Source organism: Rhagoletis zephyria, unplaced genomic scaffold (genome assembly GCF_001687245.7).
Source record: "Rhagoletis zephyria isolate East Lansing unplaced genomic scaffold, Rhagoletis_zephyria_1.1 Rzeph_scaffold_10299, whole genome shotgun sequence".
NCBI lineage: Eukaryota > Metazoa > Arthropoda > Insecta > Diptera > Tephritidae > Rhagoletis > Rhagoletis zephyria.
The window spans coordinates 1-13,942 of NW_016167377.1; the positions used below are offsets into that span (position 1 = coordinate 1).

Consider the following 13,942-nt stretch of genomic DNA (forward strand, 5'->3'; position numbering starts at 1 on the left):
AATGCGTTGAATAACATAACAGAGTATAACATAACATAAAATAACACAATATAAAACATAACACAACAAAAGAAAACAAAACAACAACACATTACAAAACAATACAACAAAACGAAACACAATACAACACATATCGCCGCTACCATGTCAAACTATCGAATGTGCGAAAATGCTTTTTTCAATTACAATTGCATGCACTTAGATTGATACGCTAATTGTCAAATTTCGAGTCTTGTTAAAAGCAGAGAATACTGACTTTAACAAAGGCTCGAATCCCGGACTTTTTCCTAATGACAATAATATTTGTTACAACAATTTCTTTGCTCTTCTGAAAAGTACCCATTTTCACATTCGATACGTTGACATGGTAGCGACGATATGTATGTACATGCGCTTTTACTTAAGTTTATGTTTTTTCTATCCCTACCTCTACCCCTTTTCGAACACAAAATCGATAGTAATATCGATAACGAACCTATAAAAGTATCGATAAAAACTATCGATAGAAAAATCTAAAACAATATCGATAAAAATTCGATAAAAATATCGCTCCGCTGTTGACCGCAAAAAGTTGTTAATTATTGTTCTGTAAGAAGCCACAGAAATCGCTTCTGCCGTTTCATCTTCATTCTCGAACAAATATGGGCCGATAACTTTTTCGGACATAATACCGTAGCAAACAGTGCATCTGGATGGGTGAAGCTGGCACTGGTGTTTTGCCCTTGGATTTTCGGAGCCCCACAATCGACAGTTTTGCTTGGAAATGCGCTTCATCCGACATCAAAAAATAATATACAAAAACAATTTTTGTGGCCAATTGTGTAAAACGAATAGAAAACAACAATGATATTAAAAAATAAAAAATTTATAGGTGTTTTATATTGGTAAGTCCTATTTGGCCCACCCTATAGTAGTACCTTACCTTAAACGAACCCTTTTTAATTTGTTCAGAACCCGGTAGCCGAGGAGCATACATACATCAGCACAAATCCGAAATTCGTCACAAATGGCGCTTGTAAAGTTCGCATCCCATCTTCATCGGCACTCGTCGCCCATGCGAATACGGACATAGATCTTACGTAGAATAGTTTTCTCGAAAGCCCACAAAGACATTTTTCTTTGACTTCGACTCTTTTTCTGCGCCATATAAACGGACGGCAATGATGGAAGATTTGTAGAGCGTAAATTTTCATGATTATGGCGAATTCCTGTAAAACAATTACGGCGACATAGTCCAGAATACACCTAAATTATGGAGAAAAGAGTTTTCCACCCTTCTAAAAAGTAACAGCACAGAAACTAGTTGAAAAGATGAAACCGGACGACAGAACGACTGTCAAGGACGACAGAATTGATTTCTCGGCCGAAACACCATAAAGCAGCCTGCCGCCTGAGCCATTTAACTACTTCGGCGAGGAGCTGATAAAGTGCATGCATAAACTCTTATGCAGAATATCATCATCCTTTCAAATGCCGCCTTCGATAGCACGCACAGCAGCCAACGCTTGGAGATGTCTGAAACGAAAATAAAACGACTATAAAAAATTACTTTCACGAACCCAACCAGCTGTGTCAGAATTGGGAAGAACCTCTCCGATCCCTTTTGGATACCAAAGGAAGTTTCAGACAAGGCGACTCCCTGTCATGTGATTTATTTAATATGATCTTGTGGGAGATAATAAGGACTTTTTGAGCTTCACAACGATATCTATATAGTACAGCAATTCACTTACCGATGACTGAGTCATACCGTGCAAATGGACAGAAACGCTCTGAAAGTATGTAACGCGAAAGCTGCTGGTGTCAGCAACAGAAAAGTAAGGCGTCTACAGTGACGGAAATACCACGTGGAAAAGGTCTTGGCTTCATTTGACATTTCCAGTTGGCTCTGGAGTGCTTTGTTGAACTCGGCCAAAATCGCTTAAGCATTTACAACGCTCAACAAGGAAAGCAAGGACAAAGCCTATTGTATATGCCGTTTTGAAACAGTCTTCTCCACTGCTGCGTTTCTCTACTTCAATGACATCTAATTTTGTAGCGTGTACTTTTGAGATTTGAAAAATTTTTATCTGCAGCGTGTAAAACATGTTACTCATACATATAACAACAACATTAAGTAGGACACGAGAAAGAGCAAGAACGGAAGCAAATTGCAGATCAATTGTAATGATAGAGGAGTTGTCTTTGTTATCATATGTTTGTAGCTGGTTATAGGAAATTGTTGCGTTAGCCTACATACATATGTATGTACATACCCATATTTGGTAATCTACATAGTGATACATATGTATGTAGTGCTAGTGAGTTTGAAAATCGTATTCGTATGGTGTAGGATATGCATATGGAAGCACACAGTTTCAGCTCGAATTTCATTGTTGTTTTCTTTGTTTATACGCAAATGTCTTACAAAATAATGATGCTGCTGATGCTCCTTTACCTTTTTCACTTCAACTCTATTATATTTCGAACATATACATACATACTAACTATATTGATGAGAAAGCTACACTTCAATCAGGCCATTTAGGGCACAATTTTTGGTGTACCAGAAACCACAAACCTTCAGCTCGAAATTTTAGGTCTATTACCGGTAGAATGAGCAACACAAAGCATGAAAAAAACTATAGGTACGTACATATGTATTTAAATATGTATATGACAAGATAAAAACAATTTTGAGTACTTAAATTTAGCAAAACAAATAAACCAGGGGACATTTTTTTCTTTGCAGATTCTGCTAAAATAGTATCGCGAATCTATTTCATCACCTTAAGAGTAGGCCCATTTCGTAATAACAAATTAATGCTAGCTAACAATCCACCTATTACATATTTTAAAAGGATTTTCAGGTGCCGACTTAAGTGCCTGTCTTCTGTTAATGCAAAACGTGTGCCTCGAAGTGATAATTTGAGTTTTGACAGATAGAAAAGTCGGCCGGGTTAATATCCAGTGAATACGGTGGTTTTTTGCTTGGTTAGAGACCCAATAAAAATGATAGCCTTGTGGAATGGTTACTATGCTGCAAAATCCAAATTTTTTTTGTACACAAATCTGAAATTTTTTTCTATATTTTTTTTTCTTGAGTTGGATTAACGCTCAGGTAATCTTACATATTTATCTTCGTACCTTGCGACAGGAATTCTTATTGTGATGAAAATATGCGAATAACGCGCAACTAACGGTGAGAAGCAACATTTAGTTGGCTTAATGGTATCACCACTAGTCCTCTTAGTCCAAAGTGGGTCTCCTTCTCGGATCGGGATGAGGACAGTCGCCATAATCTAGCCTAGCCAAGCCCAATTTAGCTCTTCATTGTTCTCGACTATATCATCAAAATCATTTCTATTATGTAGATATATGTATGAATGTGATTCTACCCTCCATTTTGGTTGATTTGTGTGATCACCCTCTTTGCGGTCAAATTATTGCTTAACCGGCCATCAAGTTGAAAACGGCTGACCAATTTAAGCTGGCAAACTGGTTTTATAACGAAAAGGTTTCAGAAGTGCTTTAAAGTAAAAACAACTTATCTACATATCGTTAGCGTAATATGGAAAACTCCCTATCTCATATCGTCGCTGAAATACTGTAACTAAGTAATAATCCAAATGCATTTCATCGAATTATAATTTCCCACTTGATTTTAAGCAATAAAAAATTTCACTCAGTTATGGTTTTTTTTCATTTCAGCGACTATATTAGTTAAGGCCTTTCTATATTAAGATAACGATATGTAAGTTTCTTTGGAGTACAAATGAAATTGATGAATAAAAAAAGTAAAAATTTTGTCAAACCTGAGAATAATTTTTTTGAAATAATGCTATCTTTTAAATTTCAAACTCCTTTAGAAAAATATCCTGATGTCAGAAAGAAAAACTAAGTGCGCAGTTTTACTATAATTTACCTGTAGTTTCGCGAATATATTCATTTTTTGTGTGTAAAATTTACTGTCGCACGGTGTAATATGGGAACCAAATGAAAAAGAAAATTCCATATGTAGAATTTAAGAAAATTTGAGTATTGAATGACGATGTTTTTAATCTTGTGTTTTTCTTATCTTTTCTGATAGTTCTCAATTGTTACTAATAGTTTTACGATCGAGTTGCGACCCACCTGTAACTCTTCGGTGACCCACCGGTTTGGAACCGATGCTATATGGTAATAGAATTGCACAAGGCTTATCATCCCACAATTTTTACCAATGTAACAACAAATTTATAAAAAAAAATTAAACATTTTTGTGGAATTTATTAATTAATGATTGCTATTTTGATGCTTCAAATTACCTACTGTGTGAACTTATTTTAAACACTGACTATTAAAAGGTACAAAAATACATTATTATTTAAATAGATAACTATCTGCATCAAACTACTCTCTATTCGAAATTTTTTTCTTATTCACTAGCCGAAATATTAACCTATTTATAACAACTTTTAATAGCATCAATATCTGCATTTTACTTACGACATCTTATTTATTGGTCATAAACTCTGCTAACAAATAATTCCGTTCTCTCTTTGGTAGTATGTAGCTTGTAACAACGCTTGTTACCGAACGATCATTGACCTCATTAGGCAAAACGATTAATGATTCTTTAGCAATGCCGCTAATCTTGATTGTACTATCTGCTGATCATGGTGTGTGGCGGCTGATTTTGAAGAACACCTGTAGCAAAGAGAGAATGAACAGAAAATAAACAGTTGTGTGGAATAGAATTCAAAAACACATAACAAAAAATCGTATTTATTTAGGTCACTCCAATCTTTACTGTGCAATCATAACAATGTCGGCGATACACACTTAAAGCATTTTGCCATATTCAGAGCCTTAGAAATCTACCTTCGACAGTTCTGTTATGCTTCTACATTCTTTATGCTTAAAAAGAAAGCCAACAAAACTAAATTTTTGCATGCAATTTGTGTGGCACCCATTACTAAGCATAATTAGACATGTTTATTTGTCAATAAAATATTCAGAAAACTTTTGCGCTTTTTTCTTATTTTTTTTCTTCTTGTTGGTCAGATTTGATTCTGATCAATTATTTTTCTATTTGCCACTTGTGTGAAACGTAGTTTATAAAAGTAGCTGTGCGCCTGCGTACCCGTTTAGTCATTTTGTAGCAGCGAGATACATAATACCATAGAATTTTCAACGGATCAGGAAGGAGTATGCGGTACGAGTATTTGTTGCTATGCCTGGTGCTGAGCGCCGGCCTTTCAGTCGCGCATGTAACTGGTAACTATATAATATATAATATAGTTATAACAAAAAAATGTATATATATATATCCATATATAATAAGTGATATTTCGTTTTTAGCCGCCGAGAAGAAAGTCATCATTGTCGCCAGGTCAGCGGTCGCTCCGACGTCGGAGCCCATACAGAAGCCCACTGTCGCACCGCTGCGGACATCCACGCCGCTACCGCCCGTCGCTGAAATTAAACCAACAGCAGCACCTACTAAGGAACCTGTGGCCATTGTTAACGAACCACCAAAACTTACCACGAAAACCACGGAAAAAGAAGTTACACTGGAAGTGGCACCCGAAGCACACCCGCTGTCAGTCCCACCCACGACGAACGTATCAGCCCCTCAGGAACAAGCACTGCCAAAGCAGACTAATCCATTGCTGGTGACCGGCTTCATCACGGAAAATGGCAACATTTATGAGGTCACCGACAAAAATGGCATAGGCATGATCGAACCTCGTCAGAGTTCGCAGAGCGACGTCGCTGAACAACATGTCTGCAATTATGGTGCTATTGTTATCTATAGCGATGTACCCTGCAATGAGGCTAATGTACGCATTGGTGATGTTCATCATAAGGTATTGAGCCTAGCGCATCGTGAGCAAATGCCCGAGGAATCGCAACAGTCTCCGATTGTGGTGCAGCAAGTGAGCGCAGACAAAAATGTCACCACCAGCGGCGATGCTAATGCCAACTCCGCCGATTCTCATGCGAATAACGATGAAACTATCGGCGATGTGGATGTAACTCAGCCAAAGCCGGCAAAGAAACGCCGACGTGTCAATAAGAACTCCAGCAATAAGCGTAGACGCAATGGCTACGATAGTCGTCCAAATTCAGTGCGCCAAGGTAGTGGCAGTCGGCGCCGACAGCAAGCAGAGCAGCAACAACAGCGTCGTCGTTTGCAGAACAATAGGAATAAACAACAAAAACAACGAAAACGTGTGCAACAACAGCAAGAAGAGGAGCCGTTTAGACGTCGTACCCAATATACGAATAGCAATGGACAGCGAAGACACGGTTCAAAAAACAACAAAAGACGCTATGTTGTCTATGATGACTATGACTATTAGGCCATGAATGGAGAGAAAAGAGAAGAGACTTAACGCGAATAGGTTATGATAATGAGGTGTAAATTTACGAATAAAATTAATGCAAAATATACCTATACTATATACATATGTATGAATAGATCTATGTGGTGTTTTAAGTAAAACAGAAATTTTCGAGCATTAGTTAGAAGAATACTTCATTTGGTTTCTGGATTGTTTTGTATGGATAAATATTTCTTAAGGTTTCCACTGCATCCGGGGGATCTATTGGTCGATTACACCCTTAGGAAACCCAATATATTGCTAGGCGGCTTTGAGCGCATACATACATTAAGGTGCATCACTTTCCGTACACAAAAATGTCGTTGCTGTTTTTCCATCGGAATTATAAGATATATTAGACTCGTGCCGAAAAATTTCTGAAAAATATTGAGATATACATACATGAGCTGAACCGATTGGAAATTACCTCACAAAAATCATTTTTTTTTATAGATACATAAAAAAAAAAATAGTTTTCAAAAATATTTTTATTTTTCAACAAAATCTCCTCAGGTGATAGAAGAGCTTAAGTTAGAAGGTCTGCATAAAAATTTTTACAAATGTTATCAACGGAATCAAAATAAATAATGAGATATTACAAGGTATTTTCAATTTGATCCAGCTCACGTAAATCTTAATACTTTTCTGAAATATTTTGGCGAAACTTCTATGGCCTTATTCATAAAAAAATAAAGTAGGTTTAAAGAGCTTTATAAATTGACGTTTTCATAAATTTTTAAATTTATAAACATTTCTTAAAGCTACTTTATTTTTTATAAATAAAGCTATTAAGATATAAAAATTTTATAATTCCGGTGGAAAACCCGCATTTTTTTTTTTTTGGTGAGGCACCTTAATGTACATAAATGTATATTTCGGCTCCAGGCGTAATATCCTTCGCATTTTTCCCATCTTCTGGGTAATGCACCGCATTCGAGGAGTAAATACATTTCGCAGAAATAAAATCAATCTTTCGACCAACTCCGGAGCTTACTTAACTCAGTAGGTTTAGTAGTTGATAACCTCATTAAACCAGCAGGGAGCGCTCATTGAGCAAACATTTTATTTACGCTCTAATTTTGATGCGCCGCTTGCTTGGTTGCTCCTCGTAAGATTCGCTCTTTTCTCTATTATCATTTTCTGAACTAATAGTTTGTTGTAAAAAGCTTTTTCGGCTTTGTTATTTCAAGTTTTGCGCTTTAAAAATGTGAGCAATACATATTTTATTTATCAGTTTATAAATCGGAGCGATGAAAATAAAAATAATGCCGTCAATATTAATAAACTCTTGAATATATACTCATCTTGCAAATTCATGAGTGAGCCAAATATGTGAGGAGTTTATAGTGAAGAGATGGTAAACAACGCTAGCCTTCTGAGTGTTTGAAATTGGAGAGCTCTTAGAAAATATAATTCCTCAGAGCGAGAGCGTATTGTGATATCTTTACGAACTTTGTTTTAAGAAGGTTACTCTAATATATCAGCACCGACAACGTTAAAATTTTGAAAGTGATCTACGACAAAAAAAAAAATTAGGGAACCTCTGGTATAAACGAATTTCCGAATACACGGAAAGTTCCAGCCTTAGTTTGAAGACAAACCGGCTTAGGCGTTAGGCCATTCAAAAAATGTGACTGAAGAAGGTACAACGTCGAAAGAGGTTAGTTTTCGATCCAAAGTACTTGGAAATTCTTGAAAATAAGGGTCACTAATTTATTATAAAAGGAGTGACAGGGTAAAATTGTTGTGAAACAAAAATCTAACGTAAAATTTTACTTTAGGTCTGTGAAGACGAGTATTAGGTTTGAAGTCAATTTATACATAAAATTGCATATAATTGAATTTGTGACTAAAAAGTGTAAACTCTAACCCACTGTAATAAAGTTCCTCTTAGGGCTTCATTATTGCGATTGCGTAATACCCTTTGTGGTTGAGGTCCTAAATAAAATGTTCCACAGTGAAAATTCTTAAAGTTCTCCCTAATTTGAAAATAAATAAATTGGACGAAAACAGCTTAATTAGTTACCGGAAGTCAAGGTTTGGAAAGCTAAGTAAATAACAATGCATTAGCGAATGACTAAGCAGGAAGAACTATTCAAATAAAGGGACATTGCAGCACACAGTGTTGTGTACATATAAAGGGCTGGACCAAAAGATGTTAAGAAAGACAGAATTAAATCCAAGAAACTTTAGGTTATTTTGATGAATGTACTTCTGTTACTGAACTGCTGCAACTTTTATGCAGTGCGTGGCCCTTTAACTGATAAATATATGTACATACATACAAACATACTTAGTGTGCATCCTAGCCGATCGGGCTGCCCACTTGCCTCACGAGCCACGTCCAAAAGTAAATGGAGAAAATGCAAGGAGCTGAACGAACTGATATACATATACACAAATAAAAATACAAACTCATCTGCATGCGAAATATGTATGTTTTTTTTTGTGTATACTTACATATATGTATGTTGTAAGGCCAACAAACCAACTGTCTGCCTGGTCAAATAACTGAAAGAAACATTTTTAAGAGGATTGAAGATAGACAGGCAAGCATGCTGACAACTGCATTTCATACGGATAAAGCTGACTGAATAATAATAATGCAAATATGCGCCAGCAGAGTGGGGATCTGGAAACGTTTTAGATTTATTTGTACAGATAAAGTGAGTAGATGAAAGCAAAGCGCAATGACTTTGCTTAAAGGAAGCATGACTTGCTCGAGGGGGAGAGTGAATAGAATATTTAAAGTAAATCCGTGTAAGAAAAAATGCTTAAATATTTTCCCAGAACAATTACATACTTAGTTACAGATTTATTTAATTGTTTCACAAGTCTTTAAGAGTTTCGAGAAGTCTATTACGGAGTTTCTTTTTACTAAACGCGAAGCTCAATATACAGCATGAAAACTTTATTTGTAAAGGGAAATTATAGCCTTGAAATGGACGAAAGAAACTCAAGTAAGACTCTGACGGCGACAGTATATCTCGCTTATGCGGCAGCAATTGTCATACTGCGGCCCTACTGGCGTCAGATGCAGTTACCCACTTCAAGCGCTGGCATTTTGCAGCGCACACATCCTCACGTGTCACTCGCTGTACACCGAGTCATTTGAGCTCACCTGCGTCGAGTTGCTTCAAAACGGCAGCAACTGTTAGTTAAATAGACGCTGTTAGTGCCGCTATGCTACTCTTTGTACTAAACCATGTCCTGGAATGCTGCGCTCACTTTTACTCTCTTAGTACATATCTATGTACATACATATCTAAGTGTGCTCAATTTTTGTTGCGGCTGCGCATGGAATGCAATTCTCGCCTTGAGTATATTTGGAAAGTTATTAATCGTGTTTCTACTCGTATTGATTTGGAATGCTGATGGCCATTGCAGTGATGGAATGTGGTGAATAATTGGTTTCTGTAGTATGTTGCAGATTCAGCAACTGTTACAATTCTGATTCTGTTGTCTGGCTGTCAACGCGTAGGCAGCCATTGTCGTTGGCGGCACCTACCATACATACCTACTTACACACCTTCCTACGCTCTGGCATTGTTTCAGGTGAGTGGATATGTAAGAGACTCTGCCATTTGAGTGTGCTTAATTGCATTTGCTTGTTTGTGTGTGTGTGTGTGTTTTTAGTTAAGCTTATGAAAGTATGTGGAACTGTAATTACAGTTTACGAATATGTATGACGCTTCCTACGCGATTATATTTTTTGGACTAAGTAGAGTGCCTATCAGAGATACTTGAAACATTTAAAATTCAGGCGGAGTACTGGCTTGCATACCAAGTTTACTTCTATAATGGTTGGCTTAATGTTTTGTAATAGTGCAGGCTGCTCCTCTGTATTAAGGAAAGTCACTATTTTTGTTGACAACCAAAGGGCTTTCAGAATGTTATATAGAATGTAAAGTACTAAAGTCCAAAATTATTCGAAGATTTGGCGCACCTGTAGCACCACTAAATCCCTCCTCCCTCTGCTAGGTTTCCGGACATAGCAATATCGAAGCAATAGGCATGATTTGCAAATGCGAGGCGCGTGGCTTCCTACAACCACTGATTTATGATGGACTGAGGAACTATGAGCACGTGAAATAGGCCTTCTTATCCTAACCAAACCTAACTTACAGGGCTATTCTGGCAACTATTTTTCAACTCACAACACTCCTTCGAAAGACAAAAATTTGTTAGCAAAAAAAGTTTTTTAAAAGTTTAATTAAATAAAAAAACATATTTTATTTTTTAAATAAAAACTCCTTCGAAAGACAAAAATTTGTTAGCAAAAAAGTTTTTTAAAAGTTTAATCAAATAAAAAACTTATTTTTATTTTTTAAATAAAAACTAAAGGAACATTAATTAAGAAAAACTAAACGCGCTACGTTTCTAAAAATTTTGTTGAAATTTAAAAAAATTTCACATTTAAGGAAAATTAAATAAAAAAAAAACAAAAACAAATTTTTTTTTTCAGAAATGCAATCAAATTGAAATTAAAACTATAAAATCTGAAAACATCAAAACTTCAATTGGAAAAACAACAAACAAAAAATTAATAAACAAAAAAGTTTCGCAAAACTAAACGAAATTAAAAAATGTTTGTCTTTGTAAAAAAAAGTCTGAAACTTAAAAGGAAATGGGATTAAATAAGAACGAGAAAAGTTGAACTTTAATAAAAGAAAAGAAAATGGAATAAGTTTCTAGAAATCAAATTATATTAAAAAGGATATACTTTTTTTAAAGCATTCAAATCCAAAACTTAAGAGAACCTTAAATAAATAAAAAAAATAAACTTAAAAATTTCCAATAACCGAACCACGAAACTCTCGAATGGCCTTCCCACGACAGCCAGGTCTACGTAACAGGAACAACCCATAATTATATCTGACTAAGAACTGTCACTGCAGCAGCACTTCTCAAAATCTCTTTGGGGAATTTTTATGCTATTACAACAACAACATACATCTGCATTTGGAACATGCTCAAGTGCTTTCTGTAAGATGTTCGTGCCAGATTTAACTAAATCTTTCAAACTATCTTGCCTACTGTCTTTCAATTTCCTTACGAAAGAAACTAAACCAGAATTTCCCTGTTAATCTGAGCTAGCCGTAATTAATTTATTTCTTTTAGGCATTCTTAGAAAGTGCAGCTCAGATTTTGCTGGATGTTTCTAGCAAACCAGATGGAACGAAAGTAATACAAAAAACTAAGAAAAATTACTAAAATGCCGTAAACTTTCTACAATATTCTGGGAATTTTTCATAAAAATCTCAAAAACGGAAACGGTACAAACCATTAACAAACTGAAGGAGGAAATAATGTTCTACAATATCAAAATACTTTTGTTAGAAAAATCGTTGGGATATACTTTTAATAAGGTACTTTTGTTTTAAGAATCTAAAAATTAACTTCATTTACATTCCCAGAAAATTACATTACAGATAATCTTTAAATAATTGTGCATTTCAAAATTTTAGTTTCATTTTAAAGACCGTTAACTCTCTCTATTTCAATTTCATTTCATATTTTACCTCGCCTTCTGCTGCGATTCACTTCCATTTCCTACTTTCCTTAAATCATTTCACTTTTCTGCTTTACAAAGTTAAGAAAAACTGCCCTACAAAGCAATCGATTATGGCCGCTACGCAGTGAAAACCTGCAAAGCCGAACCGGAAATGTTAATACATTTGCTGCGGCTGGGTCAAGTCAAATGCATTTACAGTTAGTCACAGTTGCAACGTGCAAAACCACAAATTACTCAGCACTACTGCTGGGCCACTATTGTACACACACACACACACAACCACACACACACGCACGCACGCACACATTTCTCTTAATGAGCTCATTGCAGTCTCATTGGGATGCAACTGTGTTTTAGAGCTGAGGGAATTGCGTGTAAAGCAAAAGCAAAGAAAAATGGAATGAAACAGTTAACTCTATGTTGCAAGTTCGTACATTATCCTTCACCGCAAACGCATTAAATACTCTCGTCAGCAGAGTAGTAGTCAGTTGTCGCTGCCCGCACTCAGCGTCGCCTTGGCGTCTGAGCAACAGCATTGAAAGCCAGCGAAGTAAATGAATGAATTGCGTTGCCTACACACCGTGCCGACCAAGTCATCATCATGCGCTGCAGCCACGGTTGAGCTTCCTTTTGCACTTCCGCTTCCGCTTGAGGGAGCATTTACGTTGGGTTCACTCGTTTGTGCGCCATAAGTTTTTCTTGCGCATCGACGGCGGCCATAATTACAGGTGTGCTGGTTGAAAAAACCTGTAGCTGTACGTGCATATCGCTTAGATTTTTATTCGGAAAAAGGTCTTAAATAAAATGAGAAGGTATGCGGATTAAGAAGTGCAACTACGGGGTTTTAAGGGAATGCAAATAAAATATTTTGTAACGAAATAGTACCTTGGAAGACTATAAGGCTGGAATGGACTTGACGTGTCTAACTAAATATAACCTTGAACTAGCTTGCATTTTTGTATGTATTACTCGACTGATTTATTATAATTTATTACTATTCTTGGAGAAAGGACTCTAGTTAAGCTAATTAAATACAGACAAGCATGATTTTGCTTTAGAGAAATCGAGTGGGAGGCGAAACCTGTTACGAAAAAGTATGAGCTATATGTCGATGGCTGAGTGGCACATCGACCTATTTTATTGAAGAACACCCTATCTCAGAATTTGTTTGAAGAACGCTCTATCTCAGAATTCGTTTCAAAAACGCCCTATCTGAAAAGAAAATGTAGTGAAAACGTGCTGAGATAGGGCGTTTTTGAATCGGCAGCTGAGATAGGGCGTTTTTAAGCCGAATTCTGAGACCGCGCGTTGTTGTTCTGGAATCCAATTCTGAAATAGGGCGTTCTTGAAAAGTCTTCTGAGATAGAGAGAAGTGCTTAGCCAGTGCTTATTTGGTGAAATATTATATGCGATCGTTAGTGTTGGAAAGAAATATTAACCAGTAATTAACCGCTGTCAATAAGAGATGGCCATTAGATATTTCGGAATGGCTTGTTACACTGGTTATGCACAACTGACATAACTATGATAAAGTGAGTGACAATTGACTATCTTTTTTTACAATTCATACTGCTTGGAGAAATTCTAAGTGCAGTCCCATCCTTAACTAATCCTTTTACATTTATCAACCAGTCTAGTCCTATATAAATAATATAGACACGGTATTTAAGGTTAAGTTATTGAAAGTCTCGATTTATAGTAGTTCCTCTCCCGACGTTGACAGCCTTGTTGGCAAACTGGAACACCTTGTTATACCCTACCATGACGGTAGCTTCCAGATTTTTTAGAAAACCTGTACCCAGCCAACTAACCCGTGGTCTGCTAAGGACAGAACACTCGCAAAGAATATGCTTGACTGTCTTCTCTTTCGTTGTGCATCTCCTACAGATCTTATCATTGGCCACAGCCAGTTTAAAAGCATGCGATGCCAGTAGGCAATGTCCAGTTAGAGAATATCCACCAGTAGCCTAACGTCTTCCCACAAGAGGGAAAGAAGAAACTTTGTGAGTTTCATGTCATATGCTCCGCACATAATCCTGAACACCTTTCAGCCTTGCGTCGTCTTCCACGACTTCCGCGC

General features: G+C 36.4%; 1 protein-coding gene across 1 annotated transcript; it reads left to right on the top strand.

Moving 5' to 3' along the window:
• Positions 1-5,322: 5,322 nt before the first annotated feature.
• LOC108376346 (rho GTPase-activating protein gacF-like) lies at positions 5,323-6,326 on the top strand (the record flags this gene model as incomplete). Its single annotated transcript, XM_017632547.1, has 1 exon — positions 5,323-6,326. A coding segment is annotated over one exon (1,004 nt), but the record flags the coding sequence as incomplete, so codon positions are not given.
• Between the last annotated feature and the right edge of the window lie 7,616 nt (positions 6,327-13,942).